The 14,496-nt window shown below is 48.6% G+C and overlaps 1 protein-coding gene across 1 annotated transcript in view; it reads left to right on the top strand.

Moving 5' to 3' along the window:
• Positions 1–6,569, top strand: part of znf827 (zinc finger protein 827) — a 72,544-nt gene extending 65,975 nt beyond the window's left edge. The window contains exons 13-15 of the mRNA XM_034290917.1: positions 1,609–1,818; positions 2,011–2,188; positions 4,299–6,569. Coding sequence (XP_034146808.1) covers positions 1,609–1,818; positions 2,011–2,188; positions 4,299–5,226 — 1,316 coding nt within the window. The 3' untranslated portion in view covers positions 5,227–6,569. The remainder of the gene's footprint in view (positions 1–1,608; positions 1,819–2,010; positions 2,189–4,298) is intronic.
• Positions 6,570–14,496: the final 7,927 nt, after the last annotated feature.

Here is a 14,496-nt window from a genome sequence, read left to right as displayed (position 1 = left end):
CTTGCAGGTCTGGTATTTGGATATGTTGGCCATGCTCACAGGTTGACAGTGACCACCAACCAAGCCGGTCTGGTATTTGGGTGTGTTGGGCGTGCTCACAGGTTGACAGTGACCACCAACCAAGCCGGTCTGGTATTTGGGTGCGTTGGCCAAGCTCACAGGTTGACAGTGACCACCAACCAAGCCAGTCTGGTATTTGGGTGTGTTGGGCGTGCTCACAGGTTGACAGTGACCACCAAACAAGCCGGTCTGGTATTTGGGTGTGTTGGGCGTGCTCACAGGTTGACAGTGACCACCAACCAAGCCGGTCTGGTATTTGGGTGTGTTGGGCGTGCTCACAGGTTGACAGTGACCACCAACCAAGCCGGTCTGGTATTTGGGTGTGTTGGCCGAGCTCACAGGTTGACAGTGACCACCAACCAAGCCGGTCTGGTATTTAGGTGTGTTGGCCGAGCTCACAGGTTGACAGTGACCACCAGACTTGCAGGTCTGTATAAAACCAGGGCAGAAAAGTGAGGTGCTTCTGTGTCAGACCACCTGGGCAGCCTGGTGGAATGAAGGAGGTGCTTTCTGCACCTGTAAGTGTTTAGATAATTATGACCTTTTAATGGTTTTGAATCCTTTCAACTGAAAAGTGATTTGTGGACTCATTAAATGATTAGTCTGTTTATAAAGCCTTCCTGCAAGGATATTGCTAAAAGCAATATCTGACCCCATTTTACCATACCCTATGAGGGAAAATGCTATTTTCAGAATAGAGGTCAAGTGTAGGGTAAAGGTTAGTTAGATTTAGTGTAAGAATGTGGGATTGAGGAAGGGGTTAAGGTTAGGTTTTTTGGGGGTTATGTTAGGGGTTCGGTAAAACTGAATTTTAAATGGGAACATGCGAGGACAGTGATCCTTACGAATGTGTGCGAGTGTGAGGGAATTTGGGAGGTAGCGGCCGTCGGCCATTTCACAATCCATGGCAGCCAGCAGCCCTGTACTGCTGCACCCCCTCCTCCTCCTCCCTCCTCCTCCCTCCTCCTCCTCTTCTCCCTGAGTGAATGCCCTTTGTGGAGCTGTGCCCTGAGATGCTCCCGCCATCTTAGCTCCTTTGGCCGTGACCCTCCTCCCTCCTCTCTCACACTCCCTCCCTCTCTCATTCTTCCTTTGGGTCTCTCCGTTCCAGTGAAGTGCAGGCAGACAGGGAGATGGAGAAGGGGGGGGGGGGGGATCAATAAAAGCACACTGGCAGTTGATTGGACTGGCAGCAGGGCTGTAGTCAGAGGACAGGGCACTGCAGTGAAGCCAGGACGCCTGCAGCACGGAGCCTGTTTTCGTGAGCGTGTTTATTCAGTACTCAACAAACTGTGTGTGGTTTTCACTCCTGTAGTTTAGTTCTGTGGCTCAGAGCACGGATGATCGCGGTGGCAGTGCTGGTGTTGACAGAATCGGGGCGTTTTACTTCATCACACAATGCAACACAGACAAGGAGTTCAAATGTAATTCCAGTTGTGCCTCATCTGAATTTGCCAAACTATCGATGATGATTATCAAAATGTTAATGATTATCATCATCATCATCATCATGACTGACCCCCTTGACCTTTGCGCCCCTTCTTCCAGGTCTCAACTCGCGGAGCCCCCTCAGTGAGACCAAGAGCACCTCTTCTTCCCTGTCGGCGCTTAGCGATTCGCTGAACAGCTCAGAGAGTGGAGACCTCACCCACAGCAACGAGGAGCTCAAGAACCTTCTGGCCCCGCCCTCCTCTGCAGGCAGCCAATCCAGCTCCGGCAGTCACTCTGGATCTGGAACTGAGGAGAAGTCTGAGAAAGGCAAGGCATTCTGGGATTTAAATGGCTCACTATGTAAAACAACAGTTAGATTCCATCTAAATCTGTCCTTGAACCCCTATCACATCTGACAGTGAAAATCAGAAAAACGCAAGTAGAACATGACACATGAAACCAGGGGCGCCAAAGACGACTGGTTCATACTAACGCTCCGCGCCTCTCTGTCGCCAACAGGCTTCGAGTGCGTTTTCTGCAACTTCGTGTGCAAGACGCGGACCATGTACGAGCGCCACCTCCAGATCCACCTGATCACGCGCATGTTCGAGTGCGACGTCTGCCACAAGTTCCTCAAGACGCCCGAGCAGCTGCTGGAGCACAAGAAGTGTCACGCCGTCCCCACCGGAGGGCTCAAGTAAGGAAAGCAAGTACAGACAGAGGTTCCTACTCCACCCGCCCACCAATCCACCCTCCCCCCGCCCCCTTGCCCCCACTACCACCACCCCAACCCCCAGATACAGACTGGCAGACGGCCCGCAGTGTGCCGGTCCACTGGAAACGTAGGAGCGCCGCCGTCAAAGTGCGCGCGTTCCCTGTATCCCGTCTAGACGACATCCACCCACACGTGTCGACACAACCCAGAGCACGTCCGTACAGTAGATCCCACGCTTTCCCAATTACTTAAGTGACTTCCCCTTCTGACTCCATGCCACTCTACTCCTCTCAGAGGCACCGTTAACAAACACACACACACACACACACACAGCCATGCCCATCTGTTCATGCTAAACAAGCGTTGTCAGTATGTGAAGCTAACGCCAACATGCTAGTGGCATTACCGCTGTGCTTCCTGTCGGGAAGATGTACCCAGCGGCGCTCATTCCATACATCATTTTCTAAGTGGCTGTTTGAAACAGTCCGGAAATTAATGTAGCACACGCGCCCGCGTGTCTCGCCAAACAGGAACTCTGTCGACAACTAGGGAAACATTCAAGCTCAGTAAAACTTCACTTCAAAGTAAACACAACAGTCATTGTCCATTTCTGCGCCTTTTAATTGTGTCTCTCTGTCAAAGTTGTTTGCCATGATGCAGTCGTGTAGAGTCATCGATATCAATCAGGCCCCATTGAGCTCATCTCATCATGAACTGATTGGCCAACACTGTCACTGTACCTGAGCTACCATCACTGTTCGGGAAATCATTCGTCACAGGACAGGACCTACTGAGGGCGGAGAAATGTAGCATCTGTTTAGCTTGCCTGTAGCACTACGTCAGCAGTCTGTTTGGTCTTCGATGTGAGAGAGTGAGCGGTTTAGTGTACTGAGGTTTTCTGTGGTGCTGTTTTAAGGCCGGCTAGTAAGATGACTACAAAGAGACAAGGTGAAGGCCTCATGCCACCACCGACAAACCAAATTATTGGCTGGAATGAAATGCATGAAAACCCCCACGAACCACTAACAGGTCAACAGCGCTACACTCATACGAGTTCATTTTAAGCACATGCCAATAGGTTCTTTACATTGCAAACGCTGGCCGTCAGTTTAAGAGTGGCATTCGTTTATTCGAGAGGTTTTCTGTTTCCGTTCAAAATCCCTCCACGAGCGACACAAGTGGCCATTTGCTGTGTAATTAGGGTTTGGGAGGGTTTTCTCTAAAAGCAGAGATAACAACACAGGTGTCCCAAACATCGCTGACCCGTGTCCAGTTCAATGGGTTATCACCGGTCTCAGCGCCTCAGCAATGTGTCCACTTGTGTGGCCTTGTGTGTCCAGAGAGGAAGCGTGTACTAAGTACTGTGTAGTAGGTAGTGTGTACTTACAAGTGGACATTGGGGTGAATGACCAGTCGCCACAGAGTCATGGGAGTAAATTCCAATCCGGCCGGGTGAAGTCGCTGAACATAGACAGGAAGTCATTCAAGGCAACAACATTTCTGGGACAGACAGGAGGCTGCAGCTTTTGGTCGGGAGTGTGACGCAGACGAGAAGTGGGTACTAAAGTGTGTGCACTAAGTGTGCAGGGCGAGGTTTTTACCACATGGTCGGTTGTATTCTGAGGTGATTCTGTTCTGCAGGGTTTGTGAAGCGCTTTGGGGCCCAGAGCAGATGAATGGTGCTATTTAAATGTAAGTGCCACATTTCCATTTACTCCATTTATCCTTCATTCCCAATTCCGTCCAATCCCGTGCTCTTTCTGCAACCTGTCTTTGCCCAGTAAACACAGATGTAGTAGTAACCCACACACACACACACACACACACACACACACACACACACACACATATATATATATACACACCAATCATTCCCTGAGGGTATAGTATTCACATCCCACACACACACACGCGCACACACACACACCTTTCCTCCTGCACCCCACCTCCTCCTCATTCTCCTCTTCACCCTCCCGTGTGTTAAAATGTAAAAGGTGTGTGTGTGTGTGTGTGTGTGTATTTAACTCGCCCTCATTAACCCCCGCCCGTTCCTATTGTGCGCGCACCCCCCCCCCCCTCCCCGTTTTCCCAGGTGCCCCTTCTGCGTCTATTCCACCAATCGGCCGGCGGCCATGGAGTGCCACCTGAAGACCCACTACAAGATGGAGTACAAGTGCCGCATCTGCCAGTCAGTGTGGTGCGACCAGCCGGAGCTGGAGAGGCACGCGCGGCAGCACCGCCTGGGCAACCACTACAGGTGCGGGCAGTGTGGCTACCTGTCCAAGACGGCCAACAAGCTGATCGAGCACGTGCGCGTGCACACGGGCGAGCGTCCCTTCCACTGCGACCGCTGCGGCTACAGCTGCAAGCGCAAGGACAACCTGAACCTGCACAAGAAGCTGAAGCACGCGCCGCGCCAGACCTTCCGCTGCGCCCGGTGCCCCTTCACCACCTCGCACCCCTTCGTCTTCAGCCGCCACCTCAAGAAGCACCAGGGGGGCGGCGGTGGTGGCGGCGGCGTGGGGGAGAAGGAGGAGGAGGAGGAGTTCCGGGCCCAGCTCGGGGGTTCTGCGACGGGGTCGCCGCGGGGCGGGGAGCCCTTCCTCCCGGCGGGGGGTGGGAGCAGTGGGGGCAGCAGTCCCCTGATGAGCCTCTCCGCCTCCCAGGCCCTGCAGTCCGTCGCCCTGTCGCTCATCGCGGGGAAGCACCGCCTCCAGCCGGAAGTCCCGCCCCCGGCCCAGAGTTACCCGTCAGCGACCATGGCCAACGGCGGCCCCTCCTCCTCCCTCTTCTTTCCCTCCCCCCGACACGCCTACGAGCAGTACAGGAACGGCGAACGGGCGCACCTGATCCCCCTCACCACGCTGTTCACCCACCGCCACCGCGACACATTCCACCCGCCCCTCTCCAGACTCCGCAGGCCCTCCCCCTCCTCTTCTCCTCACTCGCCCGCCTCCCTCAAACACTCCTTCTTGGCTTACCTTGGACTGGGACAGACTGAGGGGGCTAATACAGTGTGACTGTTCCTCCTCCCTTCACTGGACAGTGGTGTGAAATATCCCCAGTCCACTGCTGTCCAATCAGGCCAGCTGAAAAAGGCGGGCAGAGACAGACAAGTAGTTATTGTAGACGGAGAAAAAAATAATAATAACAATTTATCAGAGAAAAGGCTGTATGTGCTAAAAAAAATTCATTTATATCAAAAGCTGCTTTTCCTATCTGTTATATTGATTGAAATATTACTCTACTTTTTTTCATTTTGTTAGTTTTTTTAACTTTTTGAATGACATGGACCCAACTGTATTACCTGAAAAACGTATCCGTAATTTCGTTTCTTTGTTCGAAAATATGAAAAATAAGAAACAGAACTTGCAAGTGCTATGCCATTTTTAGTGCATTTGTCTATCTCGCTACTACGCATCAGAATAGCATGACCGCCTCTGTGTCTCCGGTGGCTTCGACGTTTGTCATTTAATAGGGTATGACGAGCCAATCCCCAGGTCGTTACATTGTGATACGCCGCAGACAAGAACCAATGAAACGGGAGTGCTTTTTTTTTTCTCAGAAGTCTCGTTTCCAAAGCAACGCCTCAAACCACGCACTTAATTATTTAACAGACGCGTACTGTACATAGTTTTGTAGCCTTCGATCTCCCCCCCCACGACCATGCTTTGGCTTCTTTTCAGTTTTGTTTTCTACAACGGCGGAACCATAAAAAAAAACGCAGACGGGCTCACCTTTGTCTCAGGATGCGGTTGCCTTAGCAACCCACGCACACAGGCGACAAGGTGTGCGTCGTCCGGCGTTGCGCGGCGGCATGAGCGTCATCCCCGGGGCTCGAGGCCCTTTCGCCAATTCCAACCTGACCTTTGAGTCCGCGCGACCAACAGCGCTACGCCGCGGTCTCCGCTTCCCCCGACGACGTAGTCCTTGTCTAGCCGTAGCCTGGTCGCAGACAGGTCTGTGCTGCGGTGCCAATAACCGTAGGAGTTGGCCGGGTAGCACAAACGGATGTGAGACCAGGCTAGTGTAACCCCCACCAGCCGGATATTAACCCATGAGACCAGGGTCCTATTTATTAGGCACCACGCGGTAGAGGAAAGGACTAACACGACTCCGGTGAAGTTTGGTCCAGCATTGATTTTCAAAGCTACGCGTCGATCCGCGCACCTCTGTTGGATAAGACGCACCAGTCCGGTGTTGTGTAGGTGACCGGTAAACGGGTCGTTAAAAAAAAAAAAAAAAAAGAGAAAACCATTAGGGGCCTGGTTACCACAGGCCGACCCAATGGTGCTTTTTGGAGCTCTTTTGTAATTTTGTGTAAAAGGTATTAAAAAAGAAAATGGTAAAAAAAAAAAAAAAACGATAGAAAGAAACTTGTTCCAAAATGACTTGAATGAATGTATTTGTCTTTGTTGATGTACATTGATGCGAACGTGATTACAGGGGTTAGGCAGCCATCTTTGGGCTGCTGGGTTCTGTTGCCCATCTGAAAGAAAGGAGTTGGGTTTTGTCAGTCGGTGGCCTTCTGTGTCGATCCCCCCCCCCTCCTGCCCGTTGCTCATTTGTCTCTTCTCTTTATTTTTACTGAGCCTTTTTCAACATTGGACGATGAGAATTTTCTACTAACATGCATTATCATTATTATTATTATTATTATTATTATTAAGAACCCATTCTGAGGACGGCTCCCAGAGGTGCAATGTTATTGATGAGGATGCAGCCATTGGTTTGTACAGGATTTGTTTAAATTGTGATGTAGCTTCTGTTTCAGCGAGCAGACATGGTACTGCTCCTTGCCCCTTCTCTTTCTTTGATTTGTAATTGCACTTACAGTGGGGAGAACAAGTATTTGATACACTGCCGATTTTGCAGGTTTTCCTGCTTACAAAGCATGTAGAGGTCTGTCATTTTTATCATAGGTACACTTCAACTGTGAGAGCCTAAAACAAAATTCCAGAAAATCACATTGTATGATTTTTTAATATTTAATTTGCATTTTATTGCATGACATGAGTATTTGATCACCTACCAACCAGTAAGAATTCAGTCTCTCACAGACCTGTTACTTTTTCTTTAAGAAGCCCTCCTGTTCTCCACTCATTACCTGTATTAACTGCACCTGTTTGAACTCGTTACCTGTATAAAAGACACCTGTCCACACACTCAGTCAAACAGACTCCAAACTCTCTACAATGGCCAAGACCAGAGAGCTGTGTAAGGACATCAGGGATACAATTGTAGACCTGCACAAGGCTGGGATGGGCTACAGGACAATAGGCAAGCAGCTTGGTGAGAAGGCAACAACTGTTGGTGCAATTATTAGAAAATGGAAGAAGTTCCAGATGATGGTCAATCTCCCTCGGTCTGGGGCTCCATGCAAGATCACCTCGTGGTGCATCAATGATCATGAGGAAGGTGAGGGATCAACCCAGAACTACACGGCAGGACCTGGTCAATGATCTGAAGAGAGCTGGGACCACAGTCTCAAAGAAAACCATTAGTAACACACTACGCCGTCATGGATTAATATCCTGCAGCGCACGCAAGGTCCCCCTGCTCAAGCCAGCGCATCTCCAGGCCCGTCTGAAGTTTGCCAATGACCATCTGGATGATCCAGAGGAGGAATGGGAGAAGGTTGTGTGGTCTGATGAGACAAAAATAGAGCTTTTTGGTCTAAATTCCACTCGCCGTGTTTGGAGGAAGAAGAAGGATGAGTACAACCCCAAGAACATCATCCCAACCGTGAAGCTTGGAGGTGGAAACTTCATTCTTTGGGGATGCTTTTCTGCAAAGGGGACAGGACGACTGCACCGTATTGAGGGGAGGATGAATGGGGCCATGTATCGCAAGATCTTAGCCAACAACTTCCTTCCCTCAGTAAGAGCATTGAAGATGGGTCGTGGATGGGTCTTCCAGCATGACAACGACCCGAAACACACAGCCGGGGCAAATAAGCAGTGGCTCCGTAAGAAGCATCTCAAGGTCCTGGATTCGCCTAGCCAGTCTCCAGACCTGAACCCAATAGAAAATCTTTGGAGGGAGCTGAAAGACTGTAGAAGGTCAGTATGGATCTGGAGAAGGTCAGTATGGAGGAGTGGGCCAAAATAAAATTTTAATTAATTACTTAAAAATCATACATGTGATTTTCTAGATTTTTGTTTTAGATTCCATCACTCACAGTTGAAGAGTACCTATGATAAAAATTACAGACTTCTACTTGCTTTGTAAGTGGGAAAACCTGGAAAATCGGCAGTGTGTCAAATACTTGTTCTCCCCACTGTAATCTTGTCTCATTTCAAAACCAAAAGCACTTAGTTCATACTGTTGTCTTGTTTCCGTTGAAAAGTGCTAGCTATTGATTTGTTGGTCTGACAAAACATGAAACAAGACTGAGATTTTTGCTGAGAATGAACCGAATCAAAACCATGATTTCATTGTGTAAACATTTTCTGGTTTAGTGTAAACGGTTTTAACTTCTGAACTCGGAGAGCAGATGAACACAAATTGCATGAATTAGAGAGTGGAGGTGAAACTAAACCACCCTGGGATACTCAAAGGGCCCAGGCTAAATTGCGAAAGCCAATTTTGCACAGTGTTGCACTTTCTGAATATAAAAATGTATTTATCCGTACAATTAGCTTAAAATGGAGTGTACATGAGTTCAGGCAGCAGAGTACAGGCATTTCTTTTATTATTAAAAAGCTTTACCCATATAATTGACAGTGCTTGCGTTCCCCAGTGGTTTATAAGCCAAAATGGTTTCTCATTTGTAAAGGGATTATTTTTTTCCTCACCTTTTATTATTTTGCTTGTTTACTGTACTTCTAATTGTCTTATTTGTTGTTGGTGTTTTGAATACTTTTTTTTTTTTTTACATTATTACAAATTGTAATTAATTGGACAGAGATTGAACAATACATTAAGACCAAATGAAACTTAAAAATCAGGTTGTGTTTCTAGGATTGAATCCGTCACATCCTGGTTACGGTGGAGGGGTGTAACAGTTAAATCCCCTCCCCAACTACTTTTAGTTCCCTTTGCTGTGTTGTTCAATGTCCAGCATGCTGTATCCTGGTTGGTGCTACATCTTAGGAGGAATACGAGGAGCCCACACACACACACACACACACACACGCACGCACACCTCCCCCTATCCAGGAAGGTTCCGCTCCTTATCTATCGGAGCTATCGTTTAGACTCTAGTGCCACTTGGTGGAAGCTAACAAACCGCCTGAGACCTCTGAGAATGAGTCAAACTGATTCTCAGGGTCCAAATAATCAAACATAAAAATAAAAAAAAGACAACGAGAATCAAAAAAGGATGTGCTCGTTCATTATGGCACCTTTTTACGACTGTCTGCCTTTTCAGTACCTACAGGATAATCATTATGTAATCAAGAAAGGCTGCAGTTCTCTTCTTAAAAAAAATAAAACGTTCCTGGTCTGGTTGGGGTTTAAGAAGATAACTGCGGCAGGGATCGCTCCCTCTGTCGTTTCAAAACCCAGTATTTCGAAGCACTTATCTTTGCTTTTTATTTTGTATTTGCCTAATTGTAAAGAAGCAGTGCACAGTGACTTTAATGTTCTATCGAGTGACTACCTTTCTGAGCGCTTGGGGAGTATGCATGACATTGCTCTCTCTTTTTTCTCTCTCTCCTCTAGTTCTTAGCGCTTCATTTTTTCTCCAAACTAACTTACTTGGGTTGCTTTTAGTTGTTAGGATCGCCACTTGCACGGTCTGCAATCTGTTAGCTTTAAGTTTCACAGGTTTTTATTTTATTTTTTATGACTCAACAAGGCTCAACTATCTTTTTTAAATCTCTTTGGCACTCAGTAAAAAATTGGTATGTGCTGTACAAAGCTTTTTTATTACTTCATTGTAAGGCTGTACAGGGTTGTTTGTGACAATAACTGGTAAATAGATCATTTGTACTTTTTTGGTTTTTGTATTTTTTTTTTTCTTCTTTTTTTGGCATTATTTTATGTTCAAATTGCCAGTTCTAAATGTAACAGGATTTGAAAGTAAAGCTATAAAGATATTACACCAGATGTCTTGTATTTTTATTCCTCTGTCCTACACGTCCCCTCCCCTGTATCGGCTCTCACGTCCTGGTAATGTATCCGGCTGAAACTGCAAGACGTTGAAAACCCACGACCCAATCCAGTGATCCCAGCCCACCGGCAATGTTCCATTGTCCGCTGTGGACGGAATATAGCGTCCCCCACGGGGGCGCCCCGCTGAGTACACCCTCAGAAGGAGCTGTGTCTTTCACGAGAGGAGGTGGGGACTCTGATGCGACGTAGCTCTCATTGAGATTCATGGGCTTGGTCTGAATCGTACGTCTCCTTTAACCCCTGGGAAGTGTACTACTAAAGACCAGGGGCCCGCGCTGGCAGGTACCCAAGGGGGCCGTGGTTTGGGATGCGCCCGTAGCGCCGGAATGGGAGCGGCAGACAGCGGCAGCACGTCGTCGTCCCCCGCCAGAGGGTTAGGGCCGCCCTAATGAAAACAGATGAAGCAGAGATAAAGCGTTCGCAGACATTAGGGGACTCATTAATCACCGTTAGGCCCCAGAGCTACGGAACACCTTGGTCTGGGCTTCTCCTTTAACGGGCATACAAGTCAGTATCCCGGACACATACGCGCGCCATCCCCTTATGTCTGAGCTCTGTGCGTACACTCCTGTCAGTCCCAATCACACGGTGTCCCTCTTGGAAAGCCCGCGACTATTACACTCAATACCATCTGGACGTGACCGAGCGTCTAGTGGTATTGGCCGGGTCCCAGTGTTGTCCGAAAAAAAAGCCCAGTTTGGGGGGGTAAGCGCCAGAGGACGGGTTTTTTTTTGGTGGTACTTTTTCAAAAGCGCTCCTCTTTCACGTCGTGGTCCTGTCGGTGTCAGGATCAGGACTGGCCGCCTGCCTCCACGCCGTGAATGAACCGCCGCCTCGGTGTGTTTAAAGCCGCTTAATTAAGCTCAAAGCGGCGCCAGGGGCAGCAGGAGCCCTTAGCTGACCCCGCCATGAGTTGACGTGTTGATTAGGAAGTGGAGAAGGAGACCCCCCCCCCCCCCCCCCCACGGTGGACATGTGTCGATTTAAGGGTCTGCATAAACTTAATTTGGGTTCTTCGGTCAGGGGAAAAAAAAAAAATCATGCGCGCGGAACCATTGATGGACTTTTTCCATTCATGTACACATCTTTCCCGTAACACTTTAGCATTCAACGTTGTTGTCCAAAATGGGGAATTTCTTCTTCCCGCCAAAAAAAGGGGCCTCGTTCCCCCCCCCCCCCATCACAACGGTATCCCTCCGCCCTCGGTATCCCTCCGCCCCCGGGCTCAAGCTGTCTGCACAGCGGAGACCTTTCGACACCCAGCGCCCTTCAGACACCACCTCACGGAAGTTGGCCGCCGCTGATCGATAGCGTGTTAGCTTTCTGTTTGTAGGTTCAGCCTTCCTTGGCTTTATTACAGCTGGTTCGAGTCACGGGGGAGTCGCAGCCCCACAGCTTCACTGCCAGAGAGAGGGAGGGAGGAACGGAGGGAAAGACAGAGGAGCTCCCTCTTGTTTGCCAAAAGTGTAATCTCTCCATGACCTGGGCTCAACCCGCCCTGAGAGGAAAGCTGCTTAGACAGAAGTGCGTGTCTGAGGGAGAGCACTCCTACCCGGCTCCCCCCTGTCTTTTCAGCTCTCCCTCCTCTCCACGTCGGCCCGCTTCTTCCCCTCTCCATCCCTGACTCTCAGGGCTGTCCTGTGGCATCGATACTTCCCAGGCTCCCTTTCTTCGCCCTGCTGGTCCGTGGTGGGTTTGTGGTCTTAGCATGTGAAGGGGCTGAGGCTCAGCTAAGTGAAGACAGATCTCCCCTAGCTAGAGAAAACAAACTGACTGGGGCAAACACAGGCTGAACCCTAACTTCCACCCTACACCCTACATAGTGCTCTATTATGGACTTGGGACCATAGGGCTCTGGTGAAAAGTAGCACACTGTGAAGGGGGTAGGGGCCATTTTGGGCAAGAATTGTTGTGCAGAGAGAGAGGAAAAAAATAAAGAGGGAAATCTCTGGAATTGATTTAGCATGGGGTATACCAGCACTAATGCAACGTTGCTGAAATGACTTGCCTCAAAACCAAAGTAAACATATTTTATGAAAGCGCAATATAATTTCGGATGAAGTTTAACGAAATCCGCTGCTGCAACCTCATCAGAGGTTGTACTTCAACCTCATCCGTTAGCTGATAATGAAGTGTTTCTATCCCAAAGGGACGGCTCCCACCTCAGGTGTGAGGGGTGGTGGGGGGGACATATCCAATCAGGAGCTGGGATGTAGCCAGGTAAAACAGGGATAGAGGACGTGTCCTAACTGGCCCCCTACTGACAGTCCATATTGTACCCTACTTTTAACCGGAGCTGGTACGGACCCTGGTCAGAAGTGGTCCACTCCGGAGAGTTAAAGGGGCCGTTCGGCATCTCCTGCTGGCATATCACTCATTCGCCGGGTTCCTGGACCGAGAAAAGAGGATGTGCATTTACACGCTCGTCCTCCGGCAGCCAAACCCGCTGGCCAGCCGAGCCCCCCCCCGCCCCCCCCCGGGGTGTGAGCTCCAAATCGCCGGGGTGAGACAACGCTCTGTGGGGGGTGGGGGTTCAGGAAGCCACCAACAAGGAAGAGGGATTAGCCAGAAGCCACCAGCCTCTGGCATGTCCAGACTTAGGGCAGCCCTAGAGCAGTAGGGGTGGGTGGATGAATTATACACACACACACATGCGCTGGGTGATTCTGATTGGATAACAGATGCACGTTTACTGTACATAGGGGATCCTGAGCTGACTGTAGGGGAGCGGGGGGCGTACCACTTAGCTGGGATGAATCCTCTGAAATGGAGATGAAGAACACCCTGTCAATCCCTGACTGTTACCATGGCACTAGAGGACACGCACCAGCCAGCCATAGGGTTCTTGGTTTCTATGGATATAAGCTCCGCTCATCGTTACACAACAGCATGAAGAGGTCTTTTAACTTGACACCGGTGTCAGCACTACTGTTAGACGTTCACAACATAATAGTAGGTGCACTGTGTCTTTAAAAACTGGTCATTTCCATCAGTCGAATGCCATGAAATTCCATGTAACATACATTTTATTCTAATCTGCTCTAGTCGACTGTCAGATTCGATCTTTAACTGTATTGTTGTCGTAGATCCTATTTTATTATTCTTCAGCAGTCCTGTCTATAACCAGCCTAGCACTGATTTCAATGATTCAGGTCCGTAGAGATCTAAGCCTGGCAGGTTTTAGCGCGCCTGGCTTCTTTAAGAGCAGATCCGAGGTCAGGGCCAAGCTAATCAAGCTCCTCATTCCCCGGGGAAGTAATGAAGTGGAACAGTGACCCCAGTTTCAACCTCCAAAGATCTGCTCTGGCAGGCCTGCAAAAAAAAAAAAACTGACCAGGAGACAGTACCGTTAGTACTTCAGTCTTGGAAATACGCTGAAATCAGTTAAGTGCTGTTTACTGAGGAAATCCCACAGAGATGAACACCATCACAATATTCCATGTGACATTAAACAGACATGTATAGAAACAGAATCTGCAGTCATTAATGAAATCCTCCCTGTATGCATTAGAAATGTCTGTAATTAGTAATGTTTTAAATGAGCCTATGTACTTGAGCGTGTAATGATTTCTACAATGTATTTTAATTAGCCCTAACTGAATTCCTGTCTTCAATCAATTAGGAGACCACCACATGCTCATTTGTCTTCCAATAAAAACATAGGAATACCACCATCAATTCTCGTTTGAGAGTAGAGTGGGTCAAACAAATTAACATGGATTGTATCCATCTTGATGTCTGGAGTTTCCCTCCAAATGTGGCACCATCAAAATCCTAAACAATGGAACTAATTTCCCCGGTAAGTCCGACATCTTGGAATAAATGATGAGAGATTCTTTTATATTTACAATACAACCCGGATCATTAACAGTTGTGTATCTTCAGCACCCTCTTGTGGACAATGTCTGAAGCAACAAGATGGCTGAATACGGTGCAAGCCATTAGCCAATTAAGTTATCGCGCTCAAGCAACTCTCAGCAAAGCTGAGGTTACATACACTCATACGCATTGACCCATAGACCTTCTGGTCGACTCTGACTCGGTGAGCTGGGTAGAAAAAAAGCTGAAATGCTTGGCGTGGATTCTTAGGAGCAAACATAATAATGCATTTAAATAAGAATTGTATTGCATAATCCTGGTCCAAATTCCACAATATCAAGCTCACAGAATCC

Source organism: Esox lucius, chromosome 25, assembly GCF_011004845.1.
Source record: "Esox lucius isolate fEsoLuc1 chromosome 25, fEsoLuc1.pri, whole genome shotgun sequence".
Lineage (NCBI taxonomy): Eukaryota > Metazoa > Chordata > Actinopteri > Esociformes > Esocidae > Esox > Esox lucius.
The sequence above is the reverse complement of the archived record's forward strand: the minus strand, read 5'-3'. Positions and strand labels throughout refer to the sequence as shown.